At 42.5% G+C, this 24866-nt stretch overlaps 3 protein-coding genes across 4 annotated transcripts; 1 reads left to right on the plus strand and 2 right to left on the minus strand.

Annotated features, from left to right (window-relative positions):
- Nucleotides 1-492: 492 nt before the first annotated feature.
- Nucleotides 493-4473, plus strand: LOC117789687 (atlastin). Of its 2 annotated transcripts, XM_034628776.1 has the most exons (6): nucleotides 493-642; nucleotides 1684-2027; nucleotides 2086-3299; nucleotides 3359-3425; nucleotides 3496-3672; nucleotides 3703-4473. In XM_034628776.1, exons 2-5 carry the CDS (start codon nucleotides 1818-1820, stop codon nucleotides 3640-3642), a joined length of 1638 nt encoding a protein of 545 aa, XP_034484667.1. In that variant the 5' UTR covers nucleotides 493-642; nucleotides 1684-1817; the 3' UTR covers nucleotides 3643-3672; nucleotides 3703-4473. The 2 variants fall into 2 exon arrangements, with proteins under 2 accessions (XP_034484667.1, XP_034484665.1); XM_034628774.1 differs by having other exon boundaries at nucleotides 3496-4473.
- Nucleotides 4474-4486: 13 nt separating this feature from the next.
- On the minus strand, nucleotides 4487-4995 carry LOC117789688 (metallothionein-3). The gene is made up of 2 exons (XM_034628777.1): nucleotides 4935-4995; nucleotides 4487-4874 (listed from the first exon to the last, which is right to left on the minus strand). The coding sequence occupies exons 1-2, from the start codon at nucleotides 4957-4959 to the stop codon at nucleotides 4699-4701; spliced, it is 201 nt and encodes a 66-aa protein (XP_034484668.1). The 5' UTR covers nucleotides 4960-4995; the 3' UTR covers nucleotides 4487-4698.
- A 350-nt stretch (nucleotides 4996-5345) lies between these two features.
- On the minus strand, nucleotides 5346-24374 carry LOC117789669 (ubiquitin carboxyl-terminal hydrolase puf). Its single transcript, XM_034628749.1, has 20 exons — nucleotides 23954-24374; nucleotides 22719-23816; nucleotides 21927-22638; nucleotides 20959-21862; nucleotides 19486-20372; nucleotides 16090-19416; nucleotides 15837-16023; nucleotides 15187-15776; nucleotides 14867-14990; nucleotides 14620-14807; nucleotides 14282-14552; nucleotides 14035-14217; nucleotides 12171-12570; nucleotides 11998-12103; nucleotides 10417-10588; nucleotides 10153-10343; nucleotides 9734-10086; nucleotides 8715-9663; nucleotides 7505-7842; nucleotides 5346-7434 (listed from the first exon to the last, which is right to left on the minus strand). Exons 1-20 carry the CDS (start codon nucleotides 23994-23996, stop codon nucleotides 6533-6535), a joined length of 11925 nt encoding a protein of 3974 aa, XP_034484640.1. The 5' UTR covers nucleotides 23997-24374; the 3' UTR covers nucleotides 5346-6532.
- Between the last annotated feature and the right edge of the window lie 492 nt (nucleotides 24375-24866).

Genomic DNA, 24866 nt, shown 5'->3' on the forward strand with positions numbered 1-24866 from the left:
TCATTTGTGTTGTTTACATCATGAACTTAACAAATGTCCGCTGAGTAGAAGTAGGACAACTAATACTTTGGCATTGTTTCGTGATCAACCTGGCTCTTCTCTATCTATAGTCGTCTCTATCTGACACCTGCGCGACGTTCTGAGCACAGCTTTGACAGCACGTAAAACTCAGTCACACAGCATTGCCAACAGTGCATACAAATTTAAAAATGTTACAAAAAAAACAAAGTCTGCCGCAGCTCTAACCAAAGATTAAGGCAAACCAATTTAGCACAATCGTAAAATGTGATGTGTTGTTAATTGAAATAATATTATTTAAGAAACTACACCTGCTTTTGGACTTATCTGCGTGCCAGTGTTCGCATTTAACAGAAAACCGACAAGAGAACAAAGGTGAGAGTAAAACTGACAGTCAGAGAGAGGCAGAGAGAGAGAGGCGAGAGAGAAATTGACGATCGTTCGCTCATTTGATTGCTCATTGAATACGTGAACCGCGGGGTGACTTGCGTGTCCGTGCAGTTCAATTTGGTTGACAGTCACGGCGACTGTGACTACGCCGCGTTTACCTTGTAAATCAATTTAATAAATATTACAACATACAAAAATATAATAAACATATACAACATAGAGACATAAGCAAATGTAATTATTTTGTTGTCAAACGCGAGTCTGTTAGGTTTGCTGCTGTGTCTGTCGCCTGCAGACATTTGGTTGTTTTGATTGTGTGTTTCCAATTAGAATTTACAGTACTGGTCAACGCTGTAGCGACTACAAAACAAAAAAAAGTTGTCAACGTCATCAGCAAATGCGGCGACTGCGTCAGGCAATTCAAATGCCTTTTGGAAAGTGGAATGAATATTTTATTCAAATGAAAATGAACTCAACTCTCGATTACGTGCTTAATTCACGCATTTACCTGAAAAATATCTCGTAACGTCTGTTCTCTGTTGGTGCCAAACTAGCGCATAGTTGAATTTATTTTTGGCAACCTCTCATAATTGCAGGCCGCCTGCCACATTATGCCCGTCTCCCTCCCCCCTGGCCCCTTGCCCCTTGCCATCTATTCCTTGGCCTGCCCCATGTGATCTTGCCAAGACTCAAAAAGATCTCAGAAGCGTACATAATTAAATAGAACTTGCGCAATTAACCGTTAGTTGCCGCTTGCAATTTGACCGAAGAGTACACACACACAGTTCGTCAGGAAATTGTTTTGACAACACTAAAAAAAATTACCTACATATCGTCATAAAGTTGTTGTAACAACATTAAAAAAAATTCCTACAGCTAGTCAAGTAATTGTTTTAACAAACCCGACAAAAATGTACTTACAGTTAGTCAAGTTATTGTTTTGACAAAACTGAAAAAAAAACACATTTTATTTTGGGTTTACTTAAAAATATGTACATGTCTTACTTTGTCAAAACATTTATTTGCTTAACTGTATTTGTTTATTATTTCTTCTGTTTTTTTTTTGTTAATATTTTTAAACGCAACAAATATCATTTTTTTTTTACTTATAACAATTATAAATAAGAACAAAAACAAAGAAAACGGTTTTTTTTTTGCAAAATAAATTGTGCATCTATTGTATTTTGACAAAACAATTACAAACACTAACTGTCTACACACACAAAGTAACATTTATTAAATCTTTCGCATTTGTTTGTGTGTTTCTTTTTGCAGTAGTTCCAAACAACAACAACAACAGGAAGAAATTTTAACGCCTAAGCACAACTCGAGAGCAGACACACACACACACACACCTGCAAATAAACATACTCACAGATACACACAAACAGAGACACACACACACACACATGGAGAGGACAGCAATTGGAGGCTCGGCGGTGCAGGTGATCAATGCATCCGAGGAGCACACATTTGTACTCAACGAGGATGCACTGAGCGAGGTGCTGATGCGGGACGAGGTAAAGGATCGCTATGTCTGTGTCGTCTCCGTGGCGGGTGCTTTCCGCAAGGGGAAGAGTTTTCTCCTCGACTTCTTTCTACGCTACATGTACTCAAAGGTGAGTTGGAAATATACTTATCTATATGTATTTCAAACACATTTCTTCGCTATTGCAGTATGTGCGACACGATGTCACGGATTGGCTGGGCGATGAGACGGAACCGTTGTCGGGCTTCTCGTGGCGCGGAGGATCGGAGCGTGATACCACCGGCATATTAATGTGGTCCGATATATTCCTGCACGATTATCCGAATGGGGACAAGATCGCCATCATACTGCTGGACACACAAGGTGCCTTCGATAGCCAGAGCACTGTGCGCGATTGTGCGACGGTTTTTGCCCTGAGCACAATGCTGTCCTCGGTGCAAATCTATAATCTCTCACAGAACATACAGGAGGACGATTTGCAGCATCTGCAACTGTTCACTGAATACGGCCGCCTGGCGCTGGCCGATACCGGCAAAAAGCCATTCCAGCGTCTGCAGTTCCTAGTGCGCGACTGGAGTTTTCCCTACGAGGCGGAATACGGAGCATTCGGTGGCGATAAGATACTCAAGCGTCGCCTCGAGGTGTCCGACAAACAGCATCCGGAATTGCAGTCACTGCGCCGACACATCTCGTCGTGTTTCACGGAGGTGGCATGCTTTTTGATGCCACATCCCGGTCTCAATGTTGCCACAAATCCATCTTTCGATGGACAGCTCCGGGATATAACGCCGGAGTTTAAGAACAGTCTACGCACACTGGTGCCCATGTTGCTGGCACCGGACAATCTGGTCTACAAGGAGATCAGTGGACAGCGCGTGCGAGCGCGTGATCTCATCCAGTACTTCCAGTCGTACATGAGCATCTACAAGGGCAACGAGTTGCCCGAGCCGAAGAGCATGCTGGTGGCCACTGCCGAGGCGAATCATCTGACTGCCGTTGCGGCCGCCAAGGAGCTGTACAATCAGCTCATGGAGGAGGTTTGCGGCGGCACACGGCCGTACTTAAGCACCGCCCACCTGGAGACGGAACATATGCGTGTGAAGGACAAGGCACTCTTTCAGTTTGCCGCAAAGCGTAAAATGGGCGGCGAAGAGTTTACGGAGAAGTTCCGTCAGCAATTGGACACGGATCTGGAGGAGGTCTTTGTCAACTATCGGGCACATAACGAAAGCAAAAACATCTTCAAGGCGGCACGCACTCCGGCCGTCTATTTTGCCTGTGCCGTCATCATGTATATAGTAAGCGGCATCTTCGGACTGGTGGGACTCTATACATTTGCCAACTTCTGTAACCTGGTCATGGGCGTGGCACTGCTTACGCTGGCACTCTGGGCGTACATCAGGTGGGTAACTGATAAGCCCGAAAAGTGTCTTGTCTCTAAATCTAATCTCAATCCCACAGATATAGCGGCGAGCTGAGTGACTTTGGTGGCAAACTGGATGAGTTTGCCACGCTAATGTGGGAGAATGTGAGTTAAAGATACACGTTAATCAAATCAAATCAATTCAAATGCTAATTATTCGATGGTTTGCTTGCAGTTCATGAGACCCATCTATCAGGGTTGCATGGAGAAGGGCATTCAGCATGTGGCCACGCATGCGACGGAGGCGGCTCTTGGCGGTGGCGGCAGTGCATCCCGCTCATCCTCCGCTGCTGCGGTCAATGGCAAAGTGAAGCGCTCATGAGAATACGCCCAATTAGCACAAAATAAAGCGCAGCCGTCGCCCGCTACAACACAACAGAAACAACAGCAACAACAAACGACTAACAACAACAACAATAATAATAACAACAACAATGTTTCTTGCAAATCGAACAAGAATACCAATTACAACCATAGCAGTGTCACCAACAATAGAGGCGCAGGATTTCTAAGCAACATTTGGGGCAAGTTGAGCGGAGGCATGCCCCAAACGACGGCGGCGACGGCGACGAAGACGGCCAACTCAGCCTCCAACTCCAACTCATCATTGGCCGTCACAAACAGTCGCAAAAACAGGCGCAAATCGAAGCGCAATTAATTAAGTCTAAATGCATCGTTTGGTCACATTTGTTTACTTCTTAATTGTCGTCGATTGATTTGTATAAATTGTAAGCCCTAAATGGATAGAAACAAAATAACTAGCTATTAATTGCCCTAAAAGGAATATTGTTTTTTATATAACATACATTAATTTAACAGCTCAGCGCAGCGCTAAATAATATATTAATATACATAATAATAACATACATACAATACATATTTAGTAAGTGGCTCGTATTTGTTGAAAATCAAATTTTAAATTGTTTTTTATATGCATATATATTTACTATATGTAATTAGAAGGAAAAAGAAAACTTGAAACTACAAACTTTCATGCTGTAATATAATGAAATTGCTTACGAATTTAAACTCGTTTAATTTCCACAATATTTTATCTTGTCTCTTATATTCTTATTATGTGAAAAATTCTTGCCTCTTTTGCTTATTGATATGTATAAATAAAATACACACTGTTGTTGGCTCGTTAAACGTATACACAATCATAATTTGCATTATTTTTGGTTAATTTTATTGTTTTAACACAATGCATTGCCATCGTCACAAAGTCACAATGTTGGTAAAGGTCTAATAGTTAAATAAATAAGTTAAAGTAAATCAATTGTTTTTGATTATATTTGAGGAAAATTAAAATTGCATGATGAATAGCTCTATCTAGCAGTTGTATTTCTATCATAAAAACAAAACATAAATGCGTTATTTATTCCTTCTTAGTGTCCTTACAGCAGCTTTTCTCTGTTTTCACGACAGCAGCTTCCACTTTCTTGCAGCAGCCGCCACCTGATGGCTGGGTCACATTTGAAGGATTACAGCCACATTTTCCGGGCGAACTGCACTTGCAACCATCGGCACATTTCTCAGCCGTACATTTGCACTCTGTATGGAGACAATGAGATTTTCTTTTGTGCTTAATATTTTATATTAACAAATACTCACCCTTTTCACAACCAACACAAGGCATTTTAACAAAATTCTTTTCTTTCTTGGCCGAGTTGGCTTATGAACTTTGACAGGTCATGACTTTGACAATTGGGATTAGCGCATGCGCGTAATGTCGAGGCTTGCATTAGTCAAAACATTCCCTGCATGTCATACAGTTGGACAATTTCTTTTTTCGGACATGTTCGGAGTCACACAAATTCGAATACCGTCAATTATCTATATTTGAAAACAAATAAATATGTTTAAAATGCAAATCTGTCAAAAAATATTTTGAAATCTGTTTTTTAATTTATATCCAAGCCCTCAGTTCACATTCCCTCATCGGTCTGTAAGGTATATCAGTGTAGAATATTTGAAATATTTAAAAGTTTTTGGTAGACTATGAACCAATCATTTAAACTTATATGCTGTATTGTTTTTATTATTATTTGCTCATGATTTTTATTTTGTTTTGTTGTTCAACATTACATATTAAAGATTTCGATCGTTTGCTGTAGCTTAAGACTAACATTTGATGCGTCCTTTAAAGGGTTGTTTTTTTTTTTTCTTTTAATTAATTTATTTGTTTGTTTATCTTTGCCCTTTGTGTTTCACATGGACAACTTACTAGACTTATGTGCGTAATTACAATTAATTCTCACATGAACTAAAGAACGTGAAATGTTTGTTATGCAATTCTTCGTATCGTTCAGCAATTTACAATGAAAATTGTTACACATCTTCGATTTAAAATTGTGGATTAATTATATAATATCTGTTCATTTGTGTCTAACATATAAGTAGTACAAGTGCATATGGATGGGATAGGAAAGGAGCGAACAGGATAGGAAACTAAACCAAATGTATTTAGCAGCGTAAAACGTATCTAAAGGTTCTACTACAACATATATAGATATTAGCGTCTCGTAAGCCGTTTTATCAACTTAGTTTTCATTGTATCATTTTACATTTCATTTATCAATTACTTTTCTCACTTTGTTGCCCCATTTGTTAATCCATTTGTTTTTTCTTTTCTTTTTTTTTTTTGGCAATTTGTAGTGCATAACAAGGTTCTTGTTTTGAATATGTGTGTAAACTTTTTACTTAACTATATCATTAATATTTTTGTTTTTGTCAATTGCGAATTTTGTGATTTGCTTTAAGTTTTGGACAATTTATTTATGTTCTTGGAAGTCTTAAAATAGTAACCTTTATGATAATTGCTAACAATATGGATTTATGTGTGTATATATTTATATATGTTTATTAATGCGTGTATGTATGTGTGTCTATGTAGTGGTGAGTGTGGATTGAGTTACATTTATATATTTGATTTTCGTTTGTTGTTTTTTACCAATTAAATATGTTTGAGTAATTTAAATTTAGTATAAATTTTATGCTTAGAAATCGGTTGACTCCACATAAATCTGTGGTGTTTGTGGAGCAGCCGGAGTTGCCTAAAGCAAGCAGCACCAACCTTGGGTTGTTCAAATCTTTCTGTACAACTGTTTGACCTTTGGCCAAATGTTCGGATGTAGTACCTAAGCGTGTGGCCATCATCAGTCCAATGGCTTGCCGAAAAACAAAATGCTGAGCAAATCATTGAACGACAACTAAATTTGTGTTGGACTTGCCGCCTGGGAAGTTGATGCAACGCCAGCCACAGAACTGCTCGCAGTTGCGGCAACGACGGTCTTGACAACGGCCGCAGTTGCTGGCAAAGATTCATCGAATTTATTCGCCTGTACCTGTACCTGATCCTGATCATGGTTCTGGACCTGGTCCTGGTCCTGTCCATTCGACTTGGACTTGCTGGGCAGAGGCGATTGCAGATACATTTCTCTCACCATTTCAATGTTGTATCTGTCCTGCTCGTCCTTGGGCTCTGGTGGCGTTGATGCACCCTTGGGCCTTGTCCTAACTGCAACCGCTGAAGCTGCAGCTGATGTAGATGCCTCTACGGGCAATTCTTCACTGGGTGGCTCCTTGCTCGTCGCTGCACTGGATGTATTTGCGTCCCGTTTAATGATGCTGAAAATGCTTTGTATGTAGGATTCCATGGTGAGCAGAGTGCTGAGACGCCTTTTGCGATCCTCGTTGAGACGATCCTGTGCGGTCTTTTTGTTGGCTGATTTCTTGTTTCGCTTGGGTGTCGGCTCCAATTCATCTTCCAGCTCCGTTTCATCGTCGGATGGGGGAATTGATGCTTTCTCCAGTTTATCGGATGTGGATGCAGATGATGGACTCTCCATATGCTCATCCACGGTATCAGCGGCCGGCACTGTCTCAGTAGCAGGAGTAGAAGGAGCAGCTGCGGCAGCGGGGGCAGCATTGTCCTCAGCTCGATTTGGCATTTCCATAGACACATCGTCAGTGTTGGCTTTATCGACTGCCTCGACATTCTCTTTGCTTTCTCCCGAATTGTCTGTGGTCTCCGCTTCGGACTGGGCTGCCGATTGTGTCTCCTCCTTGTCCTTGCTAGAGTCCCGTTTTAGCTTCTTGTTCGGAAATTGATCTACAAATAAGAAAAGAAAAATATGAAAAACCTTATTGCGCACCTTAATTCGATGAATTGACAATCTCACCTCGCTCTGCATCCTTCTTAAAGCGTTCGCTTTTGTTGAGCAGTGCCCTCAATGATCCGCGCAGCTCCTTGCGCACGGATGTCGGGACCCCAGTGGCCTGGGCAATGATTCGTATGGCAAAGAGATCGCCGCACAGCTCATCGATGTCATCCTTTGAGTGCATGCCATAGTTGATCGTGTAGATCATGCGAGCAACCGGCAGTTGGGCTGCTACCTTATGATAGTACAGCTCCAAAAATTCCCGCACAAAGGCATCCTTCAGCATACTCCGCTCATCCCTCAGCACATTATGCAAATACTCTATCAGCAGCTGATTTTTCACAAGCAGTTCCGAGTATCTAAATGGGCAAAAATTTTGATAACAAATTATTTTTTTTTTGTTGTTAAGCAATAGAATTAAGTAGATATTTAAAAATAAAAATAAAGTAGAGAATCAAACCGAAACAAATAGCGGCTCCAATACAACAAATCAAATTTAAAAATGTTAAAGTGTTGTTTTGTACTAATTAAGACTCAAGAATTTGATTAAATTTCAATGCAAAATTAATTCAGATGCCAGACCATGATTAAAATGCTATTAATCGAACAATTTTAACCTTTAGACCAGATTAGGAATCTAAATTTGTGTAGAGAATATAATTTAAATGTTAATATTTTTTTTTTTTAATTGAAAAAATCATTCACTTTTAGTAACTGCAAAATAGCGTGAAATATACCAAAATTTTTCTTTAAGGGTAATCTTTGCATTTTCACCATGATCTTAAGATTTATGATTTTTATTATTTTACTCATGAAATAATCATTATTTTTGAACAAAAAAATAAAACCTAAGAAATAATCATAGGAATAATCATTAGTAAAAAATTCAAAAAATTTTTAAAATTATTTTTCTAATAATATATATATTTCCTTATTATTATTTTTTTTTTATAAAGTCAAAATAACACCTTGAGTTTTATTTTTGAATTCAAAAAAATAAATCTCAAGAAATAATCATTATTCTATGAGTTTTATTTTTTGCTCAAAAGTAATCATAAGTAAAATAATAAAACTCATAGAACAATGATTATTTCTTAAGTTTTATAATCAAACTTATAATGATTACAGTCATTGTTAAATAGACATAGAAGAATATTTTCAAGTACCAAAAATAAATATTAGCAATATAGTCTAATGCCATATTGATTAATATAATAGAAGGATAACTTACTTGTGCGTCAAGGCATTGTTGTGTATGCCCACCCAGAATTTGGGAAAGTAGTTGAAATGCAGCGGTGTCGATTCAATGGCCACCAGACAGTGCAACTTGACGAGCGTGTCGTTGAGGGATCCCGTGTTGATGCACATTCGTAGCATGACATCGATGAAGTCATGATATGGCCTGTAGAAGCCATCGACCAGAGCATCGTACTCGACATCGAGACCACGCGGAGTCAGCTCTGACAATGCAATGCACATTTGCACCATGGGTCGAGGAGGACGCGGCGAGTTCTTGGCACCCTGAGGCCAGGGTGTCTGTTTGGCACCGCGACGTGGAAAATATGGACCCAAGGGTCCAATAGCATTGGGTGCATTTGCCACTGACAGATGGCAGTTGATCAGAATGGGTGCTAAGATACTGGTGGCCTCCAGGCTGGTGTTGCGCACCAGTTCCTTGAGCACCTCCAAGGCCATGCGACTGATCTCGGGTGAGTTGAATGTGTTGAGCAGCGTGGCCAGACGCTTGATGGCATCGGGCAGCGCCTTTGCCAGCGCCGAGTGTTGATGTTGTTGACGCAGGAAATGCTGTTGCTGCAATTGCATTTGTTGCAATTGAAGATGTTGTTGCATCTGCTGTTGCAGCTGCTTCTCCTTCTGCTGAGGCGTCTGTGGCGCTTGGGTGCACTGCGTCTGTTGTTGCTTTTGCAGCAACTGTTGCTGCTGCAGTTGCAGTTGCTGCTCCAGCTGCTGTTGTTGCTGCTTCTTTTGCGCCGGATTATCGGTGCGCATGCGCAACGTGGCCAGCAGCAGCACCATCTCACCAAGCAGATCTAGAAGATCTCCAGCCACATGGCAGGCGGTGGCCTCGTGGTGCATGGAATGTAGCGTGTGCAGCGCCTCAAAGCACATCTCAATGCCGCCATTGAAGATGACCAGCATGCGATCATCGTCGTTGTCCACTGCGTATAAATAGTTGGATTTATATTTAGATATTTAAATAAAATAATGTATGCAATGAAAATAGCTTACCGAGTATTTTGAGAGCACTGATAAGCGTGGACCAGGAGACCCGTGCATCCAGACTGCTTGTGTAGGATACAATAACGGAGCGTCTAAAGGCAATGACATCGAGTTTCTCCTGTTCACTGGCATCCGGATGGCGGGTGGCAAACAATGCCATCAATTTGAACAGCTCATCGACAGCTGCCGCATATTGTGTGGGATGTGGAGTGATGTTCTTGAAGGCCCATTGCAGATTCTGATGCTGTGCCAGCTGTCGGGTGAGGGCTCGACTCTGTTCACAGCATAGTCGCAATAGTCCATAGTAGGCTGGCAGCATGGAGCGATTGTACGTGACAATCTCCGAGTCATCGTGATCGGCACTGAAAGGCAAGGCAACTGTTGTCAAAGCAATTCAATTCCAATGTCACATTTTAAACAGTTCTTACAGTATATAGTTAAATGCAATGTTGCGCGTTATCTCCGGACAGTTGGCCACCTGGGCCGCGTTTTCCGGGCAATCGACTAGCGAATGATGCCAGAATGTGAGAAGTGCATGCTTGTTGTGATGCGCCGGAACGCTGGGCTCAGAGAGGCGCGGATGGAACAGCTCCCACAGGGAGCGCATAAACGAACCTATCTGTAAGGATAAAGGAACAAAACTTTAGTTAATAACTATGTGAATAGATGCGCAATAACGCTGTCAAACTTGCCATTAGTTTTTCAGTCTTTGAAACCATACAGTAGCTGAGTAGATTAAAGTAAGCGGTCAGCTTGGTGGTGCCATGTGCTCCAATGTCCGCATAAACACGCGCCGGACGCAACAGACGCAGCAACAATGTGATCACCTGATGCAGCACCACTTGGGCATCGCTGTTGATGTCCCTGTAAATGGATAGACATGTTTATAACAGCGAAAGATTACAGCTCTTAAAAGATATTCCAAAGTCTGACCAACTTCAAACAGTCATAACTTGATCAAAACTAAACCGATTTTCAAGTGGAATGTCATTTTGATCATGATTTGGCCTCTAAATTTATTCTGCATTCAATTTTTGTTCATTTAAAAAATTTAATTATTTTCGACCAAGTTTCAATTTTGAAGCTAAGGGTCCCCCCTTTGAAATTTCGAAAATTCAAAATTTTAAATCTCAAGTTTTCACTTTTAATCAACTCCTTATATCGTTATTAGTATAAAACAACACTTTAAACTTGATTCTAAGACCTTTTATTTTTTTGTAAAAAATCATGTGAAATTTATCAAAAATTTGGACTTGTAAAGTGGCTAAATCCGCAGTCTGACCAACTTCAAATTGTCATAACTTGATCAAAACTAAACCGATTTTCAAGCGGAATGTCATTTTGATCATGATTTGACCTCTAAATTCATTCTGCATTCAATTTTTGTTCATTTAGAAAATTTAATTATTTTCGACCAAAAATCAGTTTTGATGCTAAGGGTCCCCCCTTTGAAATTTCGAAAATTCAAAATTTTAAATCTCAAGTTTTCACTTTTAATCAACTCCTTATATCGTTATTAGTACAAAACAACAATTTAAACTTGATTCTGAGACCTTTCATTTTTTTGTAAAAAATCATGTGAAATTGAACAAAAATTTGGACTTGTAAAGTTACTAAATCCGCAGTCATAACTTGATCAAAACTGAGCCGATTTTCAAGCAGAATGTCATTTTGATCATAATTTGGCCTCTTAAAACATTCTGCATTCAAATATTTTAAAATTCGTTCAAAAAATTGACATTTTAAAATTTTTAAATGTTTCAAAATTGATTTGTTGTATCGTTACGTGCTGGTACTGATACCGGAACCAAAAGAAAAAAAACTTAAATAGAACCTTTTACCGAAATAGTTATTTCGGGACGAACCGAAACCGAAACCATAACCTATAATTGTTTGGGTTTGATTCCCTGGATTTTTTATTATAAAGTATCAATCTTTAGAATTTTTTTGTAATCTTCTTATGGAAATTTTGATACTTTCAATTTTAATTTGAAATTTGTGTTATAACTATTAAAAAATAACTTTAATATCTTTACATTCGATTATTGTTTTTAAGCTAAAATTTAAATTTCTTTTATAATTTGAAACTTTTTGAATTTAAATAAAAAAAAAGAGTTCATATATTTTTTTAATATACAAATTCAAAATAAAACTTAATCTTGTTTCAAGGATAAACCATTTAAAAAGAGTAAATCTACAATTTTCGGATCGGGTCGATTTTTTAAATACATAAATCAACCCTGAATTGTATTGTTTACGATTACTATATTTACCGATAACTGTGCGGATTGAGGGCCAACAACTTGTGTTGCGAGTGGGCCCGAAAGTTGGCACGAAACGGTTGTGACGGCACCAGAGCCACCAGCAAACAGGCAGCAGCTACAAAAGTGGATTGAAACACAATTAGATATGGCATCCAATAAGATAGTGTTCAGTCATGTTGTACCATTTCTCACGCGGGTGTTGTCGTGTGCGAGCAGAAACTGTTCCAGCCACTGCTCTGCCGACTGCAGTATCCAGGCATGCGCTATCTTATTCTTGGTGGCCTGCAGCGACAGCCAGTCGAGGACAGACTGTGGACAGTACTCGGCAGCATCCCACATCCGCGGCAGCACCAGTTGTGTGAAACAGGGCAACCCAACAGGACCACCCTGTGTCTCCGTCAGCAATGTGAGCAGCTTGAAGAACGGTGCACAGAGCTCCGTGTGTTTTGTGACGGACGCAAAGAGCATACTGATTATCTGAGTGGCCAAACGATCATCCCAACGACAGAGCGCGTGGATTAAATGCTTTGTCTGGTGCGGATTAATGCCGTCCTTTATTTGCTGATACAAAAATGGAAAGCCCTACGAAGTATATATACGTGAAATCTGAATTTTAATAATTACGCCAGTGCGATACGATAGGACTTATACTAATCAATGTTTGTTAATAGGGATGCCAGTGCAAAATGATAGGATATGTCAGTGGGATTCGATATGATTATCACCAATGAGTTGTTAAAATTAAAATATATATGACTAATATTAAGTTAATTATTAATTAGATTACATTTCAAAATGTATTACATATTTGTATGAATTTAAACAATATTAAAATAATCTTTTGGTCTGAATGAAAATAAACAATTAATTACTTTAACAGCCTCTTTTTGCAACTAAACTTATGTATTTCTTGTTTTTAAAATGTAAATGTAATGTCTTCACAATATCTAAAAAATGTACAAATAAAAGTTGCTAAATTTGGTAGAGAATACAGACATTATTTTTACCTTTTCCCATGCACCATAAATTTATTACAGACGCTTTTAAATCACCTGTATTCATATTTAATAAAATATTCAAATATATATGCGCACAATTCACGCATAAGACTTTCGACTATGTATTGTTTTTATAATCATATATAATTAATATTGTTTTTTACTATCTTACTATCTTATCCGATTTAACTTTACTCATTACAAATTTTTGTAGGAACAAATTAAACTGGAAGCGACTGTAAATGTTTAGACGCAACTTTCAATGCATATAGACAAATGTATCGCTACAAATGCTTAAAAACATTAAAGTTGTGTATGTAAACATGATTATTTGTCAACATGCTGATAATCACATGTGAGATAATGTTTATATACAAATGTATACAAGACGCAGCATCTGATTGATAAGATATTTTATAACATTAATAAAACGTAAATACTTTTTGAGATATTTAGAATATGTGCAGCAGATGGATTTTCTTCTTTCAATTAGAGGTAACACAAAAGAATATTTACAAAAAATAAGTACGATCAAAATGATTATAAGGAATAACACATGCAGTTCGAATTTTATCTCAATTTTGATTAAGATTAAAATAAATACAAACTTATTTAGATGGAGGAAGTCGCCTTCAACCAGTTAGATACAAAGATACACAGGACACAGGATTATTGAGTTAACATGCATAACACAAAATCTTTAATTCAAATAACGTAATAAATATTTAACTCTCTTTTAAGCGATCAAGAGTGCAGAGATTATTAGTGGGGGTAACAAAAGTTAGTAGTTTTTACTTCAGTAAATAATCAAATCACAAGCAACCAGCGAATCTTCATTTCATTTATAAGCGCTTTCAAAATAAAAAAAAAATACCCAAAAACCAATAATAAATATTTCTAGATATAAACAATGAACAAAGCAAATTAGTTATAGGATTGTTTGGTATTGTTTGATGGATTTATGGATTGATAATTGATATGGTATTGTTGCTTGAATGACTGGTTATTAGATGGAATAAATAACGCTTTCGAGCTTTTTCAGTATCACCTTTCCACCGGCAATAGCATTGAAGTCTTTGGGCGATAGACGTAACCGAAAGTCCGTGCCACGAGAACGCTCCACGAGACTGGCACACAGTGCAATCATCTTATCTAGCGATGCTGGACGCATTTTTTCAACGGAAAGCGCCTCGTCCGAAGAGTTGTCCTCGTTGTCTGAGCTTATGTCGATCTGGATTAAAAGATAACACAAATATTAATTACATTTAAACAGAATCTTTGAGTAATGATCTTACACTATCTGTTTGCTTATGGCCCAGATAGAAGTCAACCAAATTCTTTAGTACGCCAATGCGCAACAGAAACATGGCCTCCTCATCTCCCATGCGCGAGAACTCGCACATCAAACTAAAGTACTCTGATAGATGGCGCAGATGGGAGCGTGCTCCATGCTCCAGCAGCGAAATTAGCGAACTGATGAAGCGGGTTACACATGATGCCTGGCCAATCACCTCTCTGTCATCCTCGTCGGTCTCCACGCCCAGATAGAGATCGGCATGGGAAGCACTAAAAATCATTACAAAAAAATAAGCATTTTTATAATTTCTTAGGGCAATTCCAATGTATCATTTACCGCAGCCGCTGTATGACATGAATAACCAGCCGTTGAAACATTTGACGAACCATTTGATTTGGACATTGAATTAAGACTTGGACTGGCCAAAATGGTTCAACCGACATGTGCGAAAGAAACCATTCGCAGGCCTCTTCACTGGCATTAAATTGCTTGGTCAGCAGCTCCACCCAAGGCACCATTGTGGGCTTGCAAATAAACAGATTTTAAAATTATATCGAAAGACAATTAAATGCCAATTGCTTACCTTTTCCTTGGCGTGTATGAAGGTTTCAATGAAAAATGACACGGACAGCTTGGCGGCCATGCAGGTGACATCTGTTTCCGAGATTAATGTCTGTGGTATGTGGCCACAAATCTGCCACATAAAGCTGCATAAAGAGAGATACTTTAATGAGCTAACTGCACAATTTTCTACATTTTAATGCTTTCTACTATTAATTACGATTTTATTTCCAAATACTTTTTTTAAATTTTAACGTTAAATAGATAAATTAGTGGTCGCAAATAAGAGACAACACAGACACCTCAACAAAATAAATAAAGTATATAAATTTTCCAACTTACTTGAAATAGGTGTGCTCAAAGATATTGCGATCTTGCAGAAACTGTCGATTGTCCTGCCAAATCCAATCTTCTAGCTCCTTGCTTAACAATGGACGAAACTGTTGCTGCTGCTGTTGTTGTTGTTGCTGTTGTAGTTGTTTTATGGACCCTTTGGCATCCGCAACGACGGCCGCCTTCGAGGTTGACGCCTGCGGTTCTTTGTTGTTATTCGACTTAAAATTATCACAATTGGCTGTTATTTGCTCCTCCTCCATGTCTAGTCTCTCAAGGGACTTTTCTTTTGTCTCTATATTCTCCTCAGCATCGGTTTGTTTCGTCTCCTTCAGCTTCTCAACATCATTTTCAGAAGTCGCAGTCTCCGTTGGCTCTGGCACTTCTGCAGCACATTTGTCTGGCTTTATTATCGCCTCGACTTCCGTTTCCGGCTTATCCTCATTGGTGGGACTTGGCGTTGGTGTCGCCAGCAACTCCGAGTGTCGACGCTGCAGATGCTCCGGCAATCGACGCTCATAGAATAACATGTAGGCCGAGTTGGTTTTCTCAAAGCTAAAGTCCAAATACTTTTCAGTCACCGAGTCGTAGGTTTTACTCTAAAAATTGAGGCGTGATTAGAAAAGATTTCGGGAATTAAAGGCAATAGAATTGCTTACCGTCATTTCGCCACCAAAGCATTCGGCTGCTATTTGCGAGGGATCAAAGGGTTTGACCTCCGCGTCGTTAAAGAGGAACCAACGCTCGTGCGGATGATAATTACTTTTCGTGCGCTCCTTGATAAAACTGTAATAGTGTCCGCCGTCCGCAGTTCCAGTGTGCACAGTGACGCCAACCAATTCGTACCTGAAATGAATGAAATTTAGTTATTAATGAGTTAAATGAATGAATTAAATGGAGTTCATTAATTACTCATAGCACTCTTCGATGTCAGCGTCCAGTGTGGCTTCAGCCTTTTCATTCTCAGCTCCCAGATCCTCGTGTTGTTGTTCACGTTCCCGCTGTCGCTTCTCGCGATCTTCCTTGTACTGCTGCGGCATCAGTGTCTTCTCGACATAGTGGCACATGTTGAGACGCAAGGGGAACGAGAAATGTGTGTTGACCTTCTCCTTCAGCATGGTGACCATATTGAAGGTATATCGCATCGTATTGAAGCAGAGAATCTGTGGCAGCTTCTTGAAGCAAGCTCGCTTCTCGGCACGCACCTTCTTGCCACACTGCGAGCAAGTGTACATGTTGTCGCCCTCAAGTGTATCCTTGACGGTCACCTCATCGAGCGACTCCTGAAGATTGCGCATATCTGCCACTTGACAACGCACCGTGTAGAACTCCTCGGCGGTGCGTGACACATGGCCACAGTCCAGTGAGACGACATTGTTGCTTAAGGTGCCACAAAATAAACGCTTTACCAAATGCTTCAAATCTGGCGTCATCTCCTCCAGCTTCGACACCAAGTCAATAAAGAACTCGGCCATATCCTTTTGCTCGCCGGTGTTCAGCGGCTGATGATCCATCTGATAGACACGACAGAAACTGCGCGGATTATACGCCTTACGCTCCGATTCCAGCAGATATGCAAACATCCGTTGCAGTTCCAACAATGTGGGAGCATGTTTCTGGGCGCCTGCAGGTGGGAGTCGCAAAATCGCCGCACGTGCTTGGGGCATCATGTAGAGATGCTGTATGCATGAAGCCATGTAGCAAGTGGCACCCAAATTGGTGAGGCCCACATAACCGCACTCGGCACGTCCCTCGTCGCGTGGCCAATAATCCCAAGGATACGGCTGCTTTGGTCCAGACTTGTGCTGTGCCAGCAATCGACCGTGCAGATAGCTGTAATTGGTGGCACAACCACGGCACAGTTCCACCAACAGATCGTAGGCAGCGGCACGGGATGTGGCCGATTTGCATTTGGGTTTCTGTCGATTCAACGGCGAGGGCATCTCAAAGAGAAACTCGATTAGCTGCTCAATGAAGCTCAATGCCTTGGGCCTGTACTTGTAGCTGGTGTCGTACTTGATCAGATTGGACATGAGATTGAGTAGACCCACCAAGCCGTCATCCTGGTAGCCATGACGCAGCTCATGATAGTCGCGGCTGAGAATGCTCTCGGAAATGCTCTCGCAGAGCAGCTCGATATCGATGCGTTCCTCGGCCACCATCTCGGTGGTCAGGGTGTCAACGAGTCGCGCCAGCAGCCAGAAGTAATCCCGGCAAGCAGGTCCATACGGCTCCTTGCCCTCCTCGGATAGCAGAAACTGTGTGTGCTGCACCGATGAGCTCATCTGCTCGGCACGCGGCAACAATGCGATCAGCTTGTGCAACAACGGTGCCAACAGCAGACGATAGCTCTGAGCATTGCCCAAACAGATGCGATAGAGACCGGCACAGATCTCGCGACGCACCGCCGGCTCCGGATCTTCAAGTATAAACTTCTGCAGCCAGGTGCATTGTTCCGGCTGCGACCAGAGCAAACGACGTGCCTCCGACGAGGCATGAACAAAGCTCACCAGAATGTTCATGGTGAACTGTACGAGTTGAGCGCGTCCCCAGAAGCCAGTGCGCAGCTGATGGAATTGATAGGGAAACAGCAATGAGGTGGCACCGCCCGACAAATGATGATGCACCTCATCGTTGAGTATGCTGGACAAGCGTTTCAGACACTGTGGCACCTCCATCAGCTGCAGCATGAATGCATGTGGTCGGGACATCAGCACATGCACATCTTGTGTCTGCAACTCCTCGAATCCCAATAGCCAAAGAATGCGCAACAGGCTGGCCAGACAGTCGTGACGCCACTCATTCAACGCCAGCTCCTTGGCATGAGCACTCTGCTGCAGTTGCCCGCCACTAAAGATGTCATAGAGATGCTGCAGTCCACCACACTTGATGAGCGCCTCGCTCCACTTGCTGCTCTCGCCCAGCAACGCACTGCGCACTGGTGCGGTTTGTATTGTGGTTGTGGTTGTCGGCGTTGCCGCTGGCGAGGGTAACGGTGGTGTGGCACAGCCCAATGGACGCTCCTGATCCATGGCATCGCTGCTGCTGCTGGTGGTGGTAGTCTTCTTGTGCCGTTTACTGTTCTGCTTCGGTTGATTCTCTTTGTCGCCACCGCTGGCCAATTCACTGACCTCCACATCGCTGCCAGAACGTGGCGTCGATGTCAGAGTGGACTCCATCTCAAGACCGCCTCCAAGTTGATCCTTGCTGCAATCACTGCTGCTGCTGCTGCGTTTCGGTTCCGCCGGCTGCTCGTTGCTGTTGTGGCGTCTGTTGGTGCTCTTCTTGGAACGCGGCTGCTCAGTGATGACCAGGTTGCCATTGGAGCCAGCACCGCCGGCATTTACTTGACGTGGTCCACTGCTTAATGCCAAACTCTCCACGATGTGCAGTGAGTACATGAACTTTTGCAGATTGCTGGGGTCAAGGAGTTCATTGAACTTTTGCTTGATTTGCTTGCGTTTATTGGCCAATTGCTCCTGATCACCGGCAGCGTCCAGTTGCTGCAGCTCGCTGAGATCGTTAACCAGATTCTTGAATGCGTCCAGAATGTGGGGATTCGTGGGCAGCATGGCCAATATGTCCCACACACGGCGCGACAAGAGCTGCGCCTTTGTGTGATGCTGCAGATGCACCGTCGAAGATTGGGGCTTCATGTCACCCAGCGTCTGCATCAGACAGAAGAGTTTCTCAAAGTACTTGGGCTGCAGGAGCAACACTGTCGGCAGGCATTCCTTGGGCGGAGGCGGCAACATCGATGGATGCTCCACATTCGTCTCCTTTCGCCTTGCTCCACGTCCGCCCAGCGAGACATATACAATTTGATTGTCCTTGAAGCCCGCGTCGCCCAGCGTCCGCTCATCATAATCCGATGTTAGCTCCTGTCCTTGGGTAATTATCCTCAGTGGACCATCGCTTAGTAGCAGACCCAAAACCGGAGCTGCCATGCCCGACTGTAGACTCTCCCACCACTTGGACACCTCGGCCTTTAGATCCGCTATTAGATCGCAGGCGTGCATGTGCAACAGACTCTTCTCGGATAGACCCGCCTGTTGCAGGACAATCCTCAGTGGTGGACCAGCGCCCTCGTTCTTTAAATTGCTGTGCGATCCAATTCCCTTGCCTTCGATTGCCCAGCGGCGCAGGTGGAAGGCATAGCGCCGCCTGAATGTGTCCAGATGTGTGTTGAGCAGCAACAAACCACGTTGCACGCGCATCAGAGCGTTCTCATCCTCAATGCTGTGTAGAGACAGAAAAGATTAGAATTAGTCTTCCACATTCTCGTTAGCAACTTTATCCCGAACTCACCTTTCCAGCGCTGTGGCTGCCTGCACCAGGTTATCCATACACTGGGAGACAAACTCCTTTTCCAGTCGCAGCTGTTGGCCCATATAGTACATGTTGATGTATTGAATCGCCGCCAGGGAGACTTCATTGCTTTGGGCGCGCAGTGCAATCTTCCAGAGATGATACATTCCCACAGCACTGGAGTTGGCAGTGATAGCATCACTGTGCTTCTCATACTCGGCCATGGCGATGCGTGCGAAGCTGCAGAGTTGTTGGAACAGACCCAATGCCACCATGGAGAACTCCTCTGGACGTAGCTCTGGTAATTTCTTTAAATACAAATGCTGCAGTGCATCAATGCCAAGGGCATGTTGATCGCCACCCTTTGTTTGAGCCTGCAGCCACGAGAAGTAACAGTCAGAGCACTCGGGATCATGTGCTAGCCACTCCCAGAGCGCATCCAGCTGCTCCAGCGTCAGGCGAAAGTTCTTGGGCGAACCGACGGATGAGAAAATCGATGATAGAAACTGCAATCTGACGGAAACCTGCGTCTTGTGCGAATACAGTTGTAGGCCCAAGTGTTGCTGCTGCTGCTCTCCATTCTGATTGATCAACAGCTCCGCATGTCGCCTGGCATAGTGACGAATGTTGTTGAAGAAGCACTGCATCATGCGATGATTACGTTCCGCCCACAGTGTCATTGAATGTGTGTCCGATGGACGAAACTGTTGGAATGATGCAAACAGCTTTGGCAACAATCTCAAGCTAACGATCACACTGCGATTGCTGGCCACGTTCTGCAAACAACCCTCAATGAACTTTGTGCGCAGCTGGCGATCCATGCTGAAGCACAGCAGCGTCGCAAGTGCCTTCTCAGCCTCTAGCGCCAGAGATTCGCCCAGTTGACCCTAAGAAATGAGAAGTAAATATTAGTAATTACTTTAAATTCAGTTAAAGCTAAAAAATTATATTTCATTAATTTAATTTAATTAATTTGTATAAATATTAAATATTTTTAAAATAAATATTCATAAGTTAATAAAAAGGTTTTTATTTGAATACTAGGTCTTATGCTTATTGCTGTCAATGATCAGTGAGTCAGTCAGGACAATGAGTTTTATATATATGGATTTACAAATTTAGAGATTTTTATAGAGATTAACTATTTATTAGTTAAAAAATGTTTTTTATACACTGTGTCCTATGGTTTGGGCTGTGCAATGATCAGTGAGTCAGTCGGGACAAAGAGATTTACAAATTTATAAGTTAATTTCAATTTTTATAAAAAAAAGTATAAATAAATATTTTTACTATTGAAGATTTCAATAAAATTTTAATATCATTAAAGTTTCAAATACTTTGTTGCTTTGGTTAACCGTTTTTCCTCAAAATTATGCCTTTTATACAACAAAAATAAATAATAATTTTCAACTAAATTATGAAACTTTATAATAATTATAAATTTGACAGAAAAAACTCTCGGCATGCACTTACAATTTTGTCGTCCTGCAGCAAATCCCAAAGCAGCGTATTTCCCGGCTGGCAGACATCGTTGAGCTTAAACGAAGGCTGATTGCTGCTCGATGCTGTGCTGCTTGCCTTGGGTGAGTTCTGTTGCTTGTTGCTGACGTCCATCAGATCCCCGTCCGAGTCGGACTTTGATTTGGCAGCAGCGGCAGCGGCCACAGCAGCTACTGCATTGGCCTGTTGTCGGATAGCTGCCAGAGATTGTTGGGCATTGCCAGTGGCCACAGCCGCGGCAGCCACAGCCGCTGCAGCAGCAGCAACATTCGTTTCCCCGGACTTTTGCATTGCCATGGCGGATTGGGCGGCCATCAGAGCAGCGGCAGCAGCAGCAAAAGCTGGGGCAACATCACGGCAATTGGATGCTGTTACGCGTCCGCCATGGGAATTGACAAGCTGTGCTAATTCCTCCTCGCATGGCGACACGTCTTCGTCATCAAAGTCGGCCAGATTCTTCTCAGACTTGTTGCTCATGGGCGAGGAGTAGCTGCCGTCATTTTCGGCGCCGCTCAGCAGTTCGCTGATGTTCGTCTCGGCAATCGCCCGTATATAAGGTCCCTCGCCGTGCAAATGCTTGAGGACGGCTGCGGGCACCAGCTGATGACCGGCGCCATCGCTACACTCGTCACTGTCCGCCAGCAGTTCGCCATCGCCATCGGCATCCGCGTCATCACTGCTGGGCACATCCTCGGCGCCGTCCCAGATCTCGACCAGCTCATGGGGCAGCAATAGTTGTTGCTGCTTGTTGCCAGTTTTAGGTCGACGCCGCTTGATATTGGTCTTCTTGCGATGAAGCTGCAGTTCCAGGGCAGCACGGGATTGCAGCTCCTCCTCGCTGCTGGTGTTATCGATAATATTAACGATGCGATGGTTTCTGTTCAAATGAAAACATTGGTGAAAACATAACGAAAGGTGCTTTGAATAATCCCGAGACTTACTTGATGTCCACTTTGGTCATGTCCTCGCCACTTAACTGCTTCGCCTTCTCAGTTGTGGGATCGCAAATGTGGCGTCTGTGACGGGCCTGTTTACAAGGCGTTACTCCATCGACGGGACTCTTTTGGCCACCGCCTCCACCACCGCCGCCACTTGCGATACTGCTATCATCGGCACCCACATGATCATCCTCTGTGTTGCTGCCTTCAATGCTGCCGCTGTCCGAACTGGATGCAGTTACATTTGAGCCAAGCAAATGATCTTGCATTAAATTCATTTGACTGCGCGAACAATCACGTGTCCAAATCAATTTTGTCAATGCGGATGCTATGTAAATGCTCTGCTCGGTGTGTTCCTTGGGATCCATGCGGCAAAGCAGCGAATACAAATGCATGGCCGGTCGTGGTGCCAGATTTTTCACTAGCGCCGGCAAAATATCAAATATGGTCTTTGAGCAATGCTTCAACTGCGTTGCCTGCCAAATGAGCTTGATGTCCTCCTCAGAGATTTGATTCTCGACGGCCAAAAAGTTGAGCAGCACATGCGCCTGCTTCACAATCTCCACGTGCAAATTTGGTCCAAACAGATGCTGCACAATTTGATTCTCTGTTAGCCAATTGGCAATGCGTTGTCCAAAGAGTTCCACCTCGTTGACGGTTTCAGTTGTGCAGATTTCGTTAAACAGATTGATGTGAGCATTGATCTGGGCCATGCCTACAGATGACAAAGGGAAAAGGAACAAATCAGTTGGAGAAACTAAAAGATTTCCCATTCGTTTCTCATTCATCACTTACCCGCTAGTCGCATTGTCAGCGTGGTTGATGTAAAGTACTTAAAGGCCAGCGCCAGACCCTCCGTATCAAAGTTGACGGCCACGTCCAGTGGATCACGCATGGAGGACCACACAAAGTCGGCCATGGCCCGTGTGGCAGCTGAGCGGAGATTCTGATCGGAAAGCTTGCACATATATTGTAGAATTCGGCTGCGTAACGGTACAAATAGTTGCGTATTGCAATGATAGTTGAGCCAGAGCTTCACATTCGATACTGTGGCAGTCATGGAGTGTGCTGTAGATACGGGCAAATCCGGATGCTCAAAGCACAGTGACATGGCGCCAAAGCCGCCCGAGTTGCAAAATAGGCTAACATTACGTAGCAGGTAAATGGGAAGATCGTTGTCATGCAGATCACAGATTAGAGCCAGATGATGGGCCTCCTCCGCCTGCAGATCATCTAAGCGCGAGTGCATGCCATGCTTATGGGCAATGTATAGCGGAAAGTTGAGCAGAAATACTTTGGAGACAAGCACAAGTAGTTTCTCCACCTCGGGTAGTATCCATGGCTCTTCAGTGTATTGTGGATGCGTCTTGCCGCTTATCGGTGGAGCTGGGGCTGGGACTGGTGGTGGCGTTGATGGCTGCTTCTTGGGTGGTCCTGGACCATCGCCAGAGGCCCGGTTCTCTTCATCACCGGTGGCTTCAGCGAGTGCTGCTTTATCATCACCTGCTCGTGAAGATGTCGGCGATGTTGACGATGTAGACTCTTTGTGCTTACTGTTCTCGCTGTCGTCGTTGTCATTGTCATTGTGGGACTCTTTGTCGAGCTTATCGGATGCAGATGCGGGTTTCCGTTGTGCCTGGGCAACAACCTGTGCTGCACTGGCCGTTAGACGCTTGTAACTGTCAATCAGATGATCGATGTGTTTCAAATGTTGCACTGTGAGGCAAATGAGGGATTGCACCACCAGATTGAAGCGATCATAGTTCTTGTTATCCCGATATAAGCACATACACTGACGCTGTGGCCACGATTGAATGTAGTTGAATGTCGTCTCAATTTCACTCTTTAGCAGCAGCTGAAACTTTAGCTCCGAACTGGCCACGCGCACCTCATCTGCAAAATAAAGTGTATGTATGTGAAGTGGGCGGCGGGGGGAGGAGTGGGCGCACGTTTACACAGTTCTTTCTCACTGAGTAAATGCCGACACATTACAAGCACCAAAAAAAAAATACCAATTTTCGCATACTTACACAGCTCCAATAAATTTTGGAAATCGGCGCAAACCTCGCACATCGTTCTAGTTTGTGCGATTCCAGCAAATGTTGTGGCTGTGCTGCTGCTGCTGCTTCTACTTCTTAAGATCTGTTTGCTTTTGCTTTACCGTCGCCGTTGCCCTCGTCGTTGCCTCCTCCACCACCGCCAGCGTTCGCCGTTGTCGCCAAGTGGAAATTGTTGGTGGGCTTTTATTCGATCTCTTCAGTAGTTCGTTGCGTCCGTGCAATTCCATTTATATTGCGCACTCAATGCCACTCACTCTCATGCACACAACACGCACTTCTCTAACATTGCATCCAAAAAGTACACTTAAATTCTAGTAAATTTTTATGAATTGATATATTTTCTAGATATATTTTCTGTCGATAAGAAAAATCGCTACTAGATGAGCGATAGACAGCCGGAGAATGTGGTGGTAGGACGATTTGCTTGCAATACAACTCTATGCGATGTTTTTATAATTAGTTTTCGATATACAATTTGTCGCTTGAACAGAGCTACGAACAGCCGGACACGCAATTTTTAAATCTCAAGTTTTCTTATAAAAAAAATCATTTCAAAATTATAATATATGCAATTAAACCATTCATTTTGTGAATATGTTAAAAACAAGGGTGATCATTTTATTGAACTAAAATTCTTTACATTCTATTGTTGCGCTGGTGTTATTTTATGATCCAGAACCGGCGTAGAAGAAGTGAACAGGTTCACCTAAATGAGCAGTGCTACTCAACACTAGCGCAACATTCTCGATAACGCATCTCACACAGACAGTGCTGACAATTTTTTATGGGTAAAATTAGATATTACTGGCTATAAAGAATCCGAAAAAAGCAGAAATTGCGATGCAAGGTGAATAGCGAGAAATAGCTAAATATATATTTAGAA

The sequence above is a fragment of the Drosophila innubila genome (genome assembly GCF_004354385.1).
Source record: "Drosophila innubila isolate TH190305 chromosome 3R unlocalized genomic scaffold, UK_Dinn_1.0 2_E_3R, whole genome shotgun sequence".
Taxonomy (NCBI): Eukaryota; Metazoa; Arthropoda; class Insecta; order Diptera; family Drosophilidae; genus Drosophila; species Drosophila innubila.